The sequence below is a fragment of the Schistocerca serialis genome, chromosome 1 (genome assembly GCF_023864345.2).
Source record: "Schistocerca serialis cubense isolate TAMUIC-IGC-003099 chromosome 1, iqSchSeri2.2, whole genome shotgun sequence".
In the NCBI taxonomy this organism is placed as follows: Eukaryota; Metazoa; Arthropoda; class Insecta; order Orthoptera; family Acrididae; genus Schistocerca; species Schistocerca serialis.
The window spans coordinates 108699520-108713510 of NC_064638.1; the positions used below are offsets into that span (position 1 = coordinate 108699520).

Genomic DNA, 13991 nt, shown 5'->3' on the forward strand with positions numbered 1-13991 from the left:
CCGGCAGAGCAGAGATGCCTTTGCCTTTCTAGTGTGCGATTTAACTAATGAATTGTTGTGTAAGGAAAAAAAGTAAAGTTCCTCTCTTTCTCCAAACGACAATCAAATTACTATTTTTGCGTCATAATGTTTAGAGTTCTTAAGTATCATGCAAAGTGATAATCATTTCATGTTAAATCATCAAACATAACCATCTCAGTTGTCTAATAGGAATGAAAACTTCATACGGATTTCTTCATTAAAGATTTTGAGATTTTATTACATTAATGGTTGTTTAAGCTCCATAATTTTTGCTGAGTACCACATTGTTTCAATTTTCCAAGAATTTAATGCATAGCTTATCTTACTATTCAAATGTAATCTCTTAGTATCAATTTTAAAAATATGGTAACATATTCAACATCATTTAGATTCTCTACAGTTCTATACGCTTGTTGTTGTTGTGGTCTTCAGTCCTGAGACTGGTTTGATGCAGATCTCCATGCTACTCTATCCTGTGCAAGCTTCTTCATCTCCCAGTACCTACTGCAATCTACATCCGTCTGAATCTGTTTAGTGTATTCATCTCTTGGTCTCCCTCAACGATTTTTACCCTCCACGCTGCCCTCCAATACTAAATTGGTGATCCCTTGATGCCTCAGAACATGTCCTACCAACCGATCCCGTCTTCTGGTCAAGTTGTGCCACAAACTTCTCTTCTCCCCAATCCTATTCAATACTTCCTCATTAGTTATGTGATCTACCCATCTAATCTTCAGCATTCTTCTGTAGCACCACATTTCGAATGATTCTATTCTCTTCTTGTCCAAACTATTTATCGTCCATGTTTCACTTCCATACATGGCTACACTCCATACAAATACTTTCAGAAATGACTTCCTGACACTTAAATCTATACTCGATGTTAACAAATTTCTCTTCTTCAGAAACGCTTTCCTTGCCATTGCCAGTCTACATTTTATATCCTGTCTACTTCGACCATCATCAGTTATTTTGCTCCCCAAATAGCAAAACTCCTTTACTACTTTAAGTGTCTCATTTCCTAATCTAATTCCCTCAGCATCACCCGACTTAATACGACTACATTCCATTATCCTCGTTTTGCTTTTGTTGATGATCATCTTATATCCTCCTTTCAAGACACTGTCCATTCCATTCAACTGCTCTTCCAAGTCCTTTACTGTCTCTGACAGAATTAGAATGTCATTGGCGAACCTCAAAGTTTTTATTTCTTCTCCAAATTGTAAATAGCCTTTCGCTCCCTGTATTTTACCCCTGCCAACTTTAGAATTTGAAAGAGAGTATTCCAGTCAACATTGTCAAAAGCTTTCTCTAAGTCTACAAATGCTAGAAACGTAGGTTTGCCTTTCCTTAATCTTTCTTCTAAGATAAGTCGTAAGGTCAGTATTGCCTCACGTGTTCCAGTGTTTCTACGGAATCAAAACTGATCTTCCCCGAGGTCGGCTTCTACTAGTTTTTCCATTCGTCTGTGAAGAATTCGTGTTAGTATTTTGCAGCTGTGACTTATTAAACTGATAGTTCGGTAATTTTCACATCTGTCAACACCTGCTTTCTTTGGGATTGGAATTATTATATTCTTCTTGAAGTATGAGGGTATTTCGCCTGTTTCATACATCTTGCTCACTGGATGGTAGAGTTTTGTCAGGACTGGCTCTCCCAAGGCCGTCGGTAGTTCCAATAGAATGTTGCCTACCCTGGGGGCCTTGTTTCGACTCAGGTCTTTCAGTGCTCTGTCAAACTCTTCACGCAGTATCGTATCTCCCATTTCATCTTCATCTACATCCTCTTCCATTTTCATAATATTGTCCTCAAGCACATCGCCCTTGTATAGACCCTCTATATACTCCTTCCACCTTTCTGCTTTCCGTTCTTTGCTTAGAACTGGGTTTCCATCTGAGCTCTTGATATTCATACAAGTGGTTCTCTTCTCTCCAAAGGTCTCTTTAATTTTCCTGTAGGCAGTATCTATCTTACCCCTAGTGAGATAAGCCTCTACATCCTTACATTTGTCCTCTAGCCATCCCTGCTTAGCCATTTTGCACTTCCTGTCGATCTCATTTTTGAGACGTTTGTATTCCTTTTTGCCTGCTTCATTTACTGCATTTTTATATTTTCTCCTTTCATAAATTAAATTCAATATTTCTTCTGTTACCCAAGGATTTCTACCAGCCCTCGTCTTTTTACCTACTTGATCCTCTGCTGCCTTCAATACTTCATCCCTCAAAGCTACCCATTCTTCTTCTATTATATTTCTTTCCCCCATTCCTGTCAATTGTTCCCTTATGCTCTCCCTGAAACTCTGTACAACCTCTGGTTCTTTCAGTTTATCCAGGTCCCATCTCCTTAAATTCCCACCTTTTTGCAGTTTCTTCAGTTTTAATCTACAGGTCATAACCAATAGATCGTGGTCAGAGTCCACATCTGCCCCTGGAAATGTCTTACAATTTAAAACCTGGTTCCTAAATCTCTGTCTTACCATTATATAATCTACCTGATACCTTTTAGTATCTCCAGGGTTCTTCCATGTATACAACGTTCTTTCATGATTATTAAACCAATAGTTAGCTATGATTATGTTGTGCTCTGTGCAAAATTCTACCAGGCGGCTTCCTCTTTCATTTCTTAGCCCCAATCCATATTCACCGACTATGTTTCCTTCTCTCCCTTTTCCTACACTCGAATTCCAGTCACCCATGACTATTAAATTTACGTCTCCCTTCACTATCTGAATAATTTCTCTTATTTCATCATACATTTCTTCAATTTCTTCGTCATCTGCAGAGCTAGTTGGCATATAAACTTGTACTACTGTAGTAGGTGTGGGTTTCGTATCTATCTTGGCCACAATAGTGCGTTCACTATGCTGTTTGTAGTAGCTTACCCGCATTCCTATTTCTCTAATCATTATTAAACCTTCTCCTGCATTACTCCTATTTGTTTTTGTGTTTATAACCCTGTAGTCACCTGACCTGAAGTCTTGTCCCTCCTGCCACCGAACTTCACTAATTCTCACTATATCTAACTTCAACCTATCCATTTCCCTTTTTAAATTTTCTAACCTACCTGCCCGATTAAGGGATCTGATACTCCACGCTCCGATCCGTAGAACGCCAGTTTTCTTTCTCCTGATAACGACATCCTCTTAAGTAGTGCCCGCCCGGAGATCCGAATGGGGGACTATTTTACCTCTGGAATATTTTACCGAAGAGGACGCCATCATCATTTAATCATACAATAATGCTGCATGCCCTCGGGAAAAATTACAGCTGTAGTTTCCCCTTGCTTTCAGCCGTTCGCAGTACCAGCACAGCAAGGCCGTTTTGGTTATTGTTACAAGGCCAGATCAGTCAATCATCCAGACTGTTGCCCTTGCAACTACTGAAAAGGCTGCTACCCCTCTTCAGGAACCACACGTTTGTCTGGCCTCTCAACAGATACCCCTCCATTGTGGTTGCACCTACAGTACGGCTATCTGTATTGCTGAGGCACGCAAGCCTCCCCACCAATGGCAAGGTCCATGGTTCATGGGGGGGGGGGGTCTATAAGCTTATAAAGTCTATAGTTAATATTATTCAGCTAAGGGGTCTATATGCTTATGAAGTCTATAGTTAATATTATTCAGCTAGGATTCCAATTTGAATAGTTAACACATTTTGCTTGTTGATATTATCATTTTGATATGCTCTCCAACCCAAGGATCTGGTAAGTTAACTTACTTTGTTCCATGATATTATAATGTTTTTATGGTCTTTAAGTGCACATTCTGAATAGTTTATACGTTTTACTTATTGATATTATAATCCTAATATGCTCGTCATGCACAAATTCTGATTAGGTGATAAGTTTTCATTGTCGATATCATAACTCTGATATGCTCTTTAAGATCTAATTGAGGAACATGAACAATAGCTGTGTACAGTCAGCCATCAAGCATTACCATTTTCTACTCTCACTATTCAGTTATTTCTTGTAGCATTAACTTTTAATTGTTTATTCTAGAAATTCTATCTTGTTTAGTAATATATTAGAAAAGCTTGATGAAAATTTGAATTTCCGCTGATGGTCTCCTCCAGAGCACATTCCAAATTTTCACAACTTATTAAGGGGTATATGATGACAGATGCCGCTTTTCTGATGAAATTACCTTTGTTTGATGTACATCCAACATCTTGAATAATCTGTATGCCATGCAAAATGACTGGCAAGATCATTCAAGTTTATGTTCATAAATCGCTCTGCAGTTTCATATTAGTCAGGTCATCCATTTGTATCAGTTTGGATGCCAATGCACTTCAATGAATTCATATTTTGTGGAGTAGCCTTCAAGAAGTTGTGAATTATGAAGTATTAGGAGACTGTTTACTACATCATTTTAACTTCAATTTATTGTGTTACATCTCCAATTCCTCCATGCTAAAGATACAAAAAAGACAAGATTTGTTTTGTGTGGATGATAATGGATGACATTTCTATTGATAGAAGGTTAATTTTGTAGAGTGAAGTGGAGAGTATTTTAAATATGCGACTGTAATTTGTGCCCATATATAAGAGGAATAATGCATTTATCATCAACAACATGTGTTGTACAATGATTAACCAAAAAGTTCATTGTTTTTTATTCATGCTTTTCTCAAATGTGTCTCAGATACATGCCAACAAATATTTGTCATGAGCTTAGTCGAACTGATTATTAAGCTTATCTACAGGAAGCCATGGCTGAAAGCTGACAAGAGAATTAATTATAATCTCTTTGCTTGCTAGTTAGTTTTTCAGGAATTGAGTAAGGTAAGATGACTTGTGATGCTGTGTCACTGGTCGCTAATGTTTTATGTGTGGTACCATCTTTTCAGGGAATTATTATTATTTCACTTGAGAGAGATTTTGGAGCACTATTACATGATTTTTCAGACACTGTAGTCACTCTTAACAGATAATTACATAACTGGGAGAACTGCCTCATAGCACACCAAAGTGCTATAGGTGAGACTATCACATCTTAGCACAATTTGTCTTATGAAGCTGCTCACATAGGTATTCTGAGTTATTTTTAGGTACGCAGCCCTCATCCTCTCTTTTCACTAAGTACATGCTAAATGGCTACTTTAAACTGGTTTATTCCAGGCAGATAGAACTATAAAATTTTAATGGCCATTATGAATTCCATTTTGCATATCACCAGGAAGTCAGAGTTCACTCATAAGTAGCTGTGAGAGTGTCTGAAGCTTTTTCAAGCACACACAAGCCCACCTTTAAAATATTTTGACACTGTGGTCTGGACTAATATCCCAAAAACTTTGAAGGTGGCAGAAATATTTTGCAGCGCACAGAAGGTTATTTAAAACTTCTGCAGAAACCATACTGCAGTTGTAAGAGTCGAAGGACAGGAGACAGAAGCAGTGGATGTGCAGGGAGTGGAGGTGGAGCTGAGTACTATCCCTCACGTTATCTCTACATTGAGCAAGCAGGAAAAGAAACCAAAGAGGGATTTGGAAACGGAATTAAAGTTCAGGGAGAAAAAATTAGAATTACGATATTTGCTAATACCACTGCAGTTTTGTCAGAGTGAACACAAGACTTGGAAGGCCGGTTGAATGGAATATGCAGCGTCCTTAAAATAACTTATACGATGAACATAAGAAAAAGTAAAACAAGGGTAGTGGAATGTAGTTGCATGAAATCAAGTGATTCTGGTAATATTACTTTAGAAATGAGATACTAAAAGTAATAAATGAGTTTTGCTACTTGGGCAGCAAAGTAAATGATGATGGTTCAAGTCGTAAGGATAAGAACGAAGACTGACAAGAGCAGGGAAAGCGCGTCAGAAAAAGAGTTTGTTGATATCTAGCATAAATTTAAGTTTTAGGGCGTCTTTTTTCAAAGCATTTGCTCGGTGTGTGGCCTGCTACAGAAGTGAAACAAGGAGAGTAAGTTAATCACGCAGAAAGTGAATAGAAGCTTTTGAAAAGTAGAGCTACAGAAGAATGCTGGAGATTAGGTGCGTAAATCAGCAAACAAATGATGAGTAATTCAATCGAAATGAGTAGAAAACAAACTTAGCGCACAACTTCACTAAGAGAAGCTATTGGTTGGTATGGCATATCCTGAGGCATGAAGAAGTAGTCAGTTTACTAAAGGAGGGAAGTGGGGAGATATGAATTGTAGAGGCGGACCAAGATATGAACACAACAAGTAGGTTAAAATTGATTTGGGCGACAGTAGTTATTCAGAGATGTAAGGGATCCACAAATTAAACTAGACTGGAGAGCTGTGTCGAACCAGTCTGTGGACTGAGGAAAGCTAAAGTCAAAACTGGTTTTACACTGCTTCATACTGCATACATTTAGTAGTTAATAGTCATGTTGTTTTAGTGTCTTTGAAGATTATATTAACTTCTCACTGATAAATACTGATAAAACGCGCCGCGCAGGAAAGTTGAAAGATGGAAGGAACACATATTAGGTCCATAAAAGAAAACAAACTTGGGGACAATGTTATAGAAATAGAAGTGTAAGTAAGTGAAGATGACTTAAGACATATGATACTGCAATAAGAATTCGACAGAGCACTGAAAGACCTAAATGGAAAAAAGCCCCTAGGGTAGACGACATTCCTTCAGAGTTATTGAGAACCCTTGAAGAACCAGGGACAACAAAACAATTTCACTTGGTGTGCAAGATATGTAAGGCAAGTGTAATACCTCCAGACGAAACACCATCTCATATCAAGAAAAATGTATAAATTTCAATTCTAAAAAACAAAGAGTGATGTAGACAGAAAAATGTTGCGTATAAGTGCATCTTAGTCGCAGATAATTGAAAAGACTTCTTTTCTTCCAGCATACAGCATTGGTGATCCTTCCTGACCTTGCACGGGTAGCAGTAAGTATCTACAGCCAAACTACCTATCAGACACAGCAGTAGTCTTTCTCATGAAACAATCTATTTGTCATTGCAAACCGTACTTTAAGTCCTATATTAATTTATCGGGTTACAAATTTAAAAAAAAAAAAAACTCCCACAGTATTACACAGGTATCGAAATGTTTCTGGCCTTAGCCTCTCAAGTTAACGACGCATTAGTGTTAATGACTCTTTACTCGTTTTCGTGAAATTGCCTTTCGATCGCTATCTCATCAACAAAATTGGAACTGTCAAAACGTGCCCTGTCTGAAAGCTAGGTGGTAGCTCAGTCGTGAGAGCTGTTCGTTTACACAACTGTAGCTAGTTTAATTAGCAGAGCATACAGTTTTGTTTCTCAAATGAGTGGTCATAGCTTCGAAATAGCAGTGAGACCCTTGTATCTTATGTTTCAAATCTTTGGTTTGGTTCCCGTCATGAGCGACAGCAAAAATTTTGCTTCTTGTGCTTTCAGAGTGACATTAAAGAGACTCACCAGTTACGTCATATGTTTGATTTGGATTATCTGTATCACTGCCTCTGGTCTTTACTGCGGTTATTTAGTAATGCAGTTAATCCTAATAAATCCGCAGCTCCTTATGACACTACGTTTTGTAATTGTGTCCTTTCTTTTACTGACTGTTTTGGAGTCAGCTACAATTTTATGCAGATCTCTGTGTACTGGATACTACTTTCTTAGTAGCGTCACGGAATTGTTGCAACAGGTAGATGCATTGCTCGCCATGCGAGATCCCACTTACAGAACGGAAATATATCGCAAAACGCGACAGAGAGCAGTTTTGCTTTTCATTACAGTGCTTGTCTGGGTTGTCATACCAGTTAGCATACTAGGAACCTATTTATTCATACGTGATCCGTTAGCGACCATCACTCTATGCCTACAAGGCTTTGTCACGGTCTGGCGGGTTCAGTTCTTCGCCGTTGTGCTGGTACTTCGACAGAGGATGGGTGTCGTCTGTGGTCAGCTGCTGCGGAGTACCCGGCCACCGGCGGGCAGTGACGCTGAGCTGGAAGAACTGGCGACGCGCGCAGGACAGCCGGGGGCGGCGCAGGTGGCGGAGGCGGAGGTGCGGCGGCTGCAGCGAGCCAGGATGGCCCACCACCGCTGCGCCCGCCTCTGCAGCCTCCACTTCGGACCCGCCCTGCTACTGTCCGTCTTGGGGGATTTCGTCGTCATGACTTGCTCTGCCTATTGGCTCATAGTCCTGACACCACAAGCAGACAAGAGTGTGGAAATAGTCGTGAACATGTATGCCCTGACTACCGTTCTGTGTCGCCATCTGTTGGTCTGCTGGGTGTGTTCCTCCGCGGCTGAGCGCACCGACAGAGCTGGCCTATTGCTGTCGAGGCTGCAGCCCCTGCTGCGTCCCGGGCCAGCACTCGATGTTCTGCAACTTCCTGTGGACACATTACGAGTTTCCGCCATGGGGTTTTGTGACATCAACCTCCAGACCTTCACAACTACTGTTAGTGCTGCAGTCACTTATCTCGTGATACTTGTTCAATTTCATAAGTAAAGTACTACGTGTGGTCTTTGCTAGAATATCTCTCCTTCTAACAGTGCAATGTACGGAAGCTCTCACTGCTGAAAACATCATCTTGTAAACATAAAATCATCGTCAGACTACTTAACAGCTGCATGGTAAGTATAGGTTATTTCTCAATTACTCGTGGTGTTTGTACAATCCAGAGAATTGTGAGGTATGTGCATCTAAAAAGCAAAACCCAATAAATGGGTTCCTAAACATTTTGTATCTAATGTGTGTAATTATTTTCTTTCTACCTTCAGAATTGATAATAAATGGAGCTCTAACTTGTTTCCCTTGAGTCACACGAGGTAAATACTAGAATGCATCCTCCTGCAATCAATTAGTTACCTGTCCATACCAAGAGGATGTAGTAGAGCTCCAATATAAGTTACTACTTCAGTCTGGTTCTCTGTCATCTATTGCTACTAAAACTTACTTCCACTGTATATCACTTGAGACAGGTGATCTGAGGTCTGACGCCTAGAGCCAAGACATAATATACGGTGTTTTAAAAAGATTAACTTGAATTCATAACTCCGTATTTACTGATTAAAACATACTACAGACGTGCGATGAATTGCAGAATACTCACAAAACCTTAAAGATTTACCTACGCTATTACAAATGCTCTGTGTGTCAAATAGAAACTTTACGTAATGTACCTGCTAATAGATAAGTTATGGGGGCTGTTATTTTGTTGTTCCCTTCTTCCATGTCACGAGTTAAAGGCATAGATAAATGGAAGCCAAGAATGCAGGGCACTGTCTAGGGGTCCTGTTCGTCCTATCCAGTGTTGTATAGGAGTGTCATTGAGAAATTCACGTAGTTTGTTGTATCAGTGTGATAGAGGTTTACCCTGTTGGAAAATGAAGTCATCGGAGCCCTCCAGAAGTTGTGGAAAAAGCCAGTTCTGCAGCATGTGAAGATAAATCATTTCAGACCCTATGTTTGCTTCAGAAAAGAAGATACCCTACACTTTTTCATGAGAAATGCCACATAATATGTCCACTTTAAGTGAGTCTCTTTTGTTCTCAGTACTGTCGTGACGGTTCCTGAGTCAAGTTAAGTCAGTTTACTTTACCGCTATCATGAAATGTTGCTTCATCACTGAAAATTATCGGTGGGAAAAACGTATCGTCTTGCATGTCCTCTATAAAGCATTGTTGAAGTCAACCCGTTTTCTTTTATCACGAACCTGAAGAGCGTCCACTAATTGTATTCTGTGCAGTTTATAGACCAAACAACGCTTTAAAACTCGCCAGACAGTCGTAAGAGGCATTGTCAGTTCTCTGCTTGGGTGGCAAACGTTTGCCGAATTCCTTCCTCCATGTCGTCAGAAGTGTCAGGTCGACCTGGACTCTTACATTTGCACAATCATCCTGTCTCTTCAAATTGGTCACACAAATGATGGAAGTTTTCGTGTGCAGCCTGATCAATGCGAAAACGCCGACGAAAAGCACGCTGGACGAAAATCGGTGACACACTGTTTGTGAAGTGCAGCACACAAAACGCCTTCTGTTGAGTGGACGCCACTTACTTCTAACTGACCGTTAACCGAGAAGACACATCGACTGACAACTAAATGCGATCTTCTGATACTCTAAATACATTTCCTTGCCTGTACGTCCCTGGTTTCGTAATTATTACCACCAAAAGTCAGCTCATTCTTTTCGAAACACTCTGTATACAGGACGCGTGCTATTTATCCATGAGATTCAGCCTGGCAAGAAATGAATGCGAATAGCGATTTTGTGACACTGACAGGTATTGTTACACGTAAGACGCTATTTCAATTTACCTTGTTTTCAAAAATGGTTCAAATGGCTCTGAGCACTATGGATCTTAACTTCTGACGTCATCAGTCCCCTAGAATTTAGGACTACTTAAACCCAACGAAACTAAGGCATCACACACATCCATGCCCGAAGCAGGATTCGAACCTGTGACCGTACCTTGTTTTCTCTAGTTATGTCTGCTAAAGAAAAATGACACATATTTCAGAAGTTACTTGTTGGTTGAAAGGCTTCACCACAAATTATAATAGACGACTAACACAACGCCGGCCGGTGTGGCCGAGCGGTTCTAGGCGCTTCAGTCTAGAACCGTGCGACCGCTACGGTCGCAGGTTGGAATCCTACCTCGGGCATGGTTGGGTGTAATGTCCTTAGGTTAGTTAGGCTTAAATAGTTCTAAGTTCTAGGGGACTGATGACATCAGATGTTAAGTCATATAGTGCTCAGAGCCATTTGAACCATTTGAACTAACACAACACGTACCTGGAGGAAAAGGAAATGATATCCATACGGCACACCGACACTACTAAACAAAAAATGTTGCCATAAATGAGCGTTGAGAAGTTAGTAACACTACAGTTCCGTGAAATACGAGAAAATACACACAATTACTGAGGAAATGTTGCCGCCTGGAAATACAGAAGCGTTACATGCAGTCACACACCTCAACGTAATATACCAGAGCCGATGTGAGTCGTTGTTTATCACCTGCAAACCAGTGCTAATAAGGAAATCTAAATGCAAAGGAAGTTCATATTACTTCCCACTCATCAAGTTTATCACGCGTTACACACGACAGATAATCACTACAGATTAACTGAAGAGACATGTTTTTAACCAGTAATCCAGAATTTTATTTTAGGTCAATACAAAGATAGATATTCTATTAAAGGAAACTTACAAATAAAGTTTACGTTATCTTACAGTCCACCTATGCATTAACTACAAAAGCTAGTTTCCCAGTTTTTATTAGTTGCAATCTTCCATGTCTCGTTCTTAATATAAGTTATCAATAATATCACCTATGACACAGAAGATATAAAGAGAAGAAACATTTTCACTCACAGAAACGAATCGCCGCATCAGTATAGCATTCCGGCACATACATATAACGCGAGATACTTTAAACAAGTTGCTGAGTGCAATATACCATCAAACATCATCCCAATAAAGCATTTTCTATGTTGAAAAACTACAATACACAATAACACACTAGTCATGACCCGATCTTCTTATGACTGGAGGTAAAGTAAAAAGATGGGAAACATAGTTTCAATCGATCCTCCATGTTGGGTCTAATGGAGAGGGTTACTTTTACAAACATGTTATACACATACTGAAGCTACAGAAGACAATGTAATACGCTAATATGCTAATATGCCTCAAGGAGACATTCACATGTTTTAACACTATTGACATGTTTTGTATCTAGGCAGGTCCACAAGAAAAAGCCTGATCAGTAGTTCCAGTACACCCATCAGTGTCAGCAGGAAAGCAAAGTACTTTCCGCATTAAATATGCAGCATGCCACTCCTCCGACTGTGGCTGTTGGAAGCGATGGTGGGAGTGTGGCGGCGGCAGTATAAGATCATCATGCACACTCCCCTCCCCTCAGTCAAGCCTTTATCTTGGAAATAGGCCAATCAGACAAAATACACGTACTTAGACCTCCAAGTCGCAGCACGGTGTTTTATCAGTCATTAAAGTGAAACAGTCAGTATGTTCCCTAGTGTCTTGTTTTCTGCACATCCAACTTGGCGCCAAGACCCGACAGTAGCTCGATCTTTGTGCCAAAGTGGAATAGCTCTTTGGAGAAACCAAAAATTTTCTATATTATGTAAAAAAGTGATCCTGAGAATCATTCACAGCAATCTAACAATGCTTCTTAGTATAACAGGCGCACACACAAACAAACACACCCATACACACTAAATTTACCGACAACTGCGCAGTATTTTACCTGGCCATTAAGGCAAAACAATCAGGATGTATCCCAAATTCGGCCATCTCGTCCTCTGTACCCCACTTGGCGACACCTTCGATATTTGTACATCACTTGGCGCAAACCACAATGGAGTCTCAAATTAAGTGTCACAATGTTATTTCCTCGTATATATCGTTTGATTTAACCTATGGGTTATGATACACTTAAACATGACTGTGTTTTGCTGCTATATAGTTAAAGCTATTCCTTACTATGTAATTTCATAGAACTTTTGTTTCGCTTTCACTATTTGATAGTCATTACCAAGTGCACTTTAACCTGCAAAGCCGGCCGCTGGTGGCCGAGCGGTTCTAGGCACTTCAGTCTGGAACCGCGCTACTGCTACGGTCGCAGGTTCGAATCCTGCCTCGGGCATGGATGTGTGTGATGTCCTTAGGTTAGTTAGGTTTAAATAGTTCTAAGTTCTAGGGGACTGGTGACCTCACATGTTAAGTCCCATAGTGCTCAGAGCCATCTGAACCATTTTTAACCTGCTAGTTAGATCAGCACTGAAACCATTTTACATTTTGAAATAACACTGTGAAACTTGATTTGAGTGTCTGTCGTGTTCCTGGAAACTCTCTGTAGCTATTCTCGACGTGTGGGGTGTCACGTTTTCCTGCTGGAATTGCCCAAGTTCGTCGGAATGCACAATGGACATGAAGGGATGCAGGTGAGCAGATTGGAACTGCTTGTGTACGTGTCACCTGTCAGAGTCGTATCTATTCGTATCAAGGTCGCATGTCACTCGAGCTGCACAGGCCCCACACCATTACAGGGCCTCCACCAGCTTGAACAGTCCCCTGATGACATGCAGGGTCCATGGGTTCACGAGGTTGTCTCCATACCCGTACACGTCTGTTCGCTCGATACGATTTGAAACTAGGCTCGTCTAACCAGGCAACATGTTACCAGTCATGAACAGTCCGATGTCGCTGTTGACGGGCCCAGACGAGGCGTAAAGCTTTGTATCGTGCTGTCATCAAGGGTACATGAGTGGGCCTTCGACTCTGAAAGCCTATATCAATGATGGTTCGTTGAATGGTTGGCACACTGACACTTGTTGATGGCCCAGCTATTTGCGGAAGGGTTGCAATTCTGTCACGTTGAATGATTCTCTTCATTCGTCGTTGGTCTCGTTCTTGCAGGATCATCAGGCCGCAGCGTTTTTGGAGATTTCATGTTTTATCAGATTCCTGATATTCACGGTATGCTCATGAAACAGTAGTACGGGAAAATCCCCACTTCATCGCTACCTCGGAGGTGCCATGTCCCATCGTTCGTGCGCCGACTATAACACCACACTCACTTAAATCTTGATAACCCGCCGTCTTAGCAGCAGTAACAGATCTAACAACTGCGCCAGACACTTGTCTTGCTGCCGAGCGCAGTGCCTTATTCTTCCTGTTTACACATCTCTAAATCTGAATACGAGTGTCTATAGTAGCTTCATATATATATATATATATATATATATATATATATATATATATCTGTGTGTGTGTGTGTGTGTGTGTGTGTGTGTGTGTGTGTGTGTGTGTGTGTGTGTGTGTATGTGTGTGTGTATGAATATGATCCATTATCTTGTTGCCCCCTAAAAGCCGAAAGACACCCCTCCAGTTTTTTCTTCTTTATTGTGATTTCATTCCCCTGCCCCATATGGGCAGGGGAGGGCTGTCAGCGGCACAATCCGCTGCTCTTCAGCCGAGTGACATAACAAATTAAAATAAGAATAAAATCTTACATAC

The 13991-nt window shown here is 40.5% G+C and overlaps 1 protein-coding gene across 1 annotated transcript; it reads left to right on the forward strand.

The window, feature by feature from the left end:
* The first annotated feature begins 7881 nt into the window (after positions 1-7881).
* On the forward strand, positions 7882-8454 carry LOC126437112 (gustatory receptor 23a-like). Its single transcript, XM_050090483.1, has one exon. It carries the CDS (start codon positions 7882-7884, stop codon positions 8452-8454), a length of 573 nt encoding a protein of 190 aa, XP_049946440.1.
* Positions 8455-13991: the final 5537 nt, after the last annotated feature.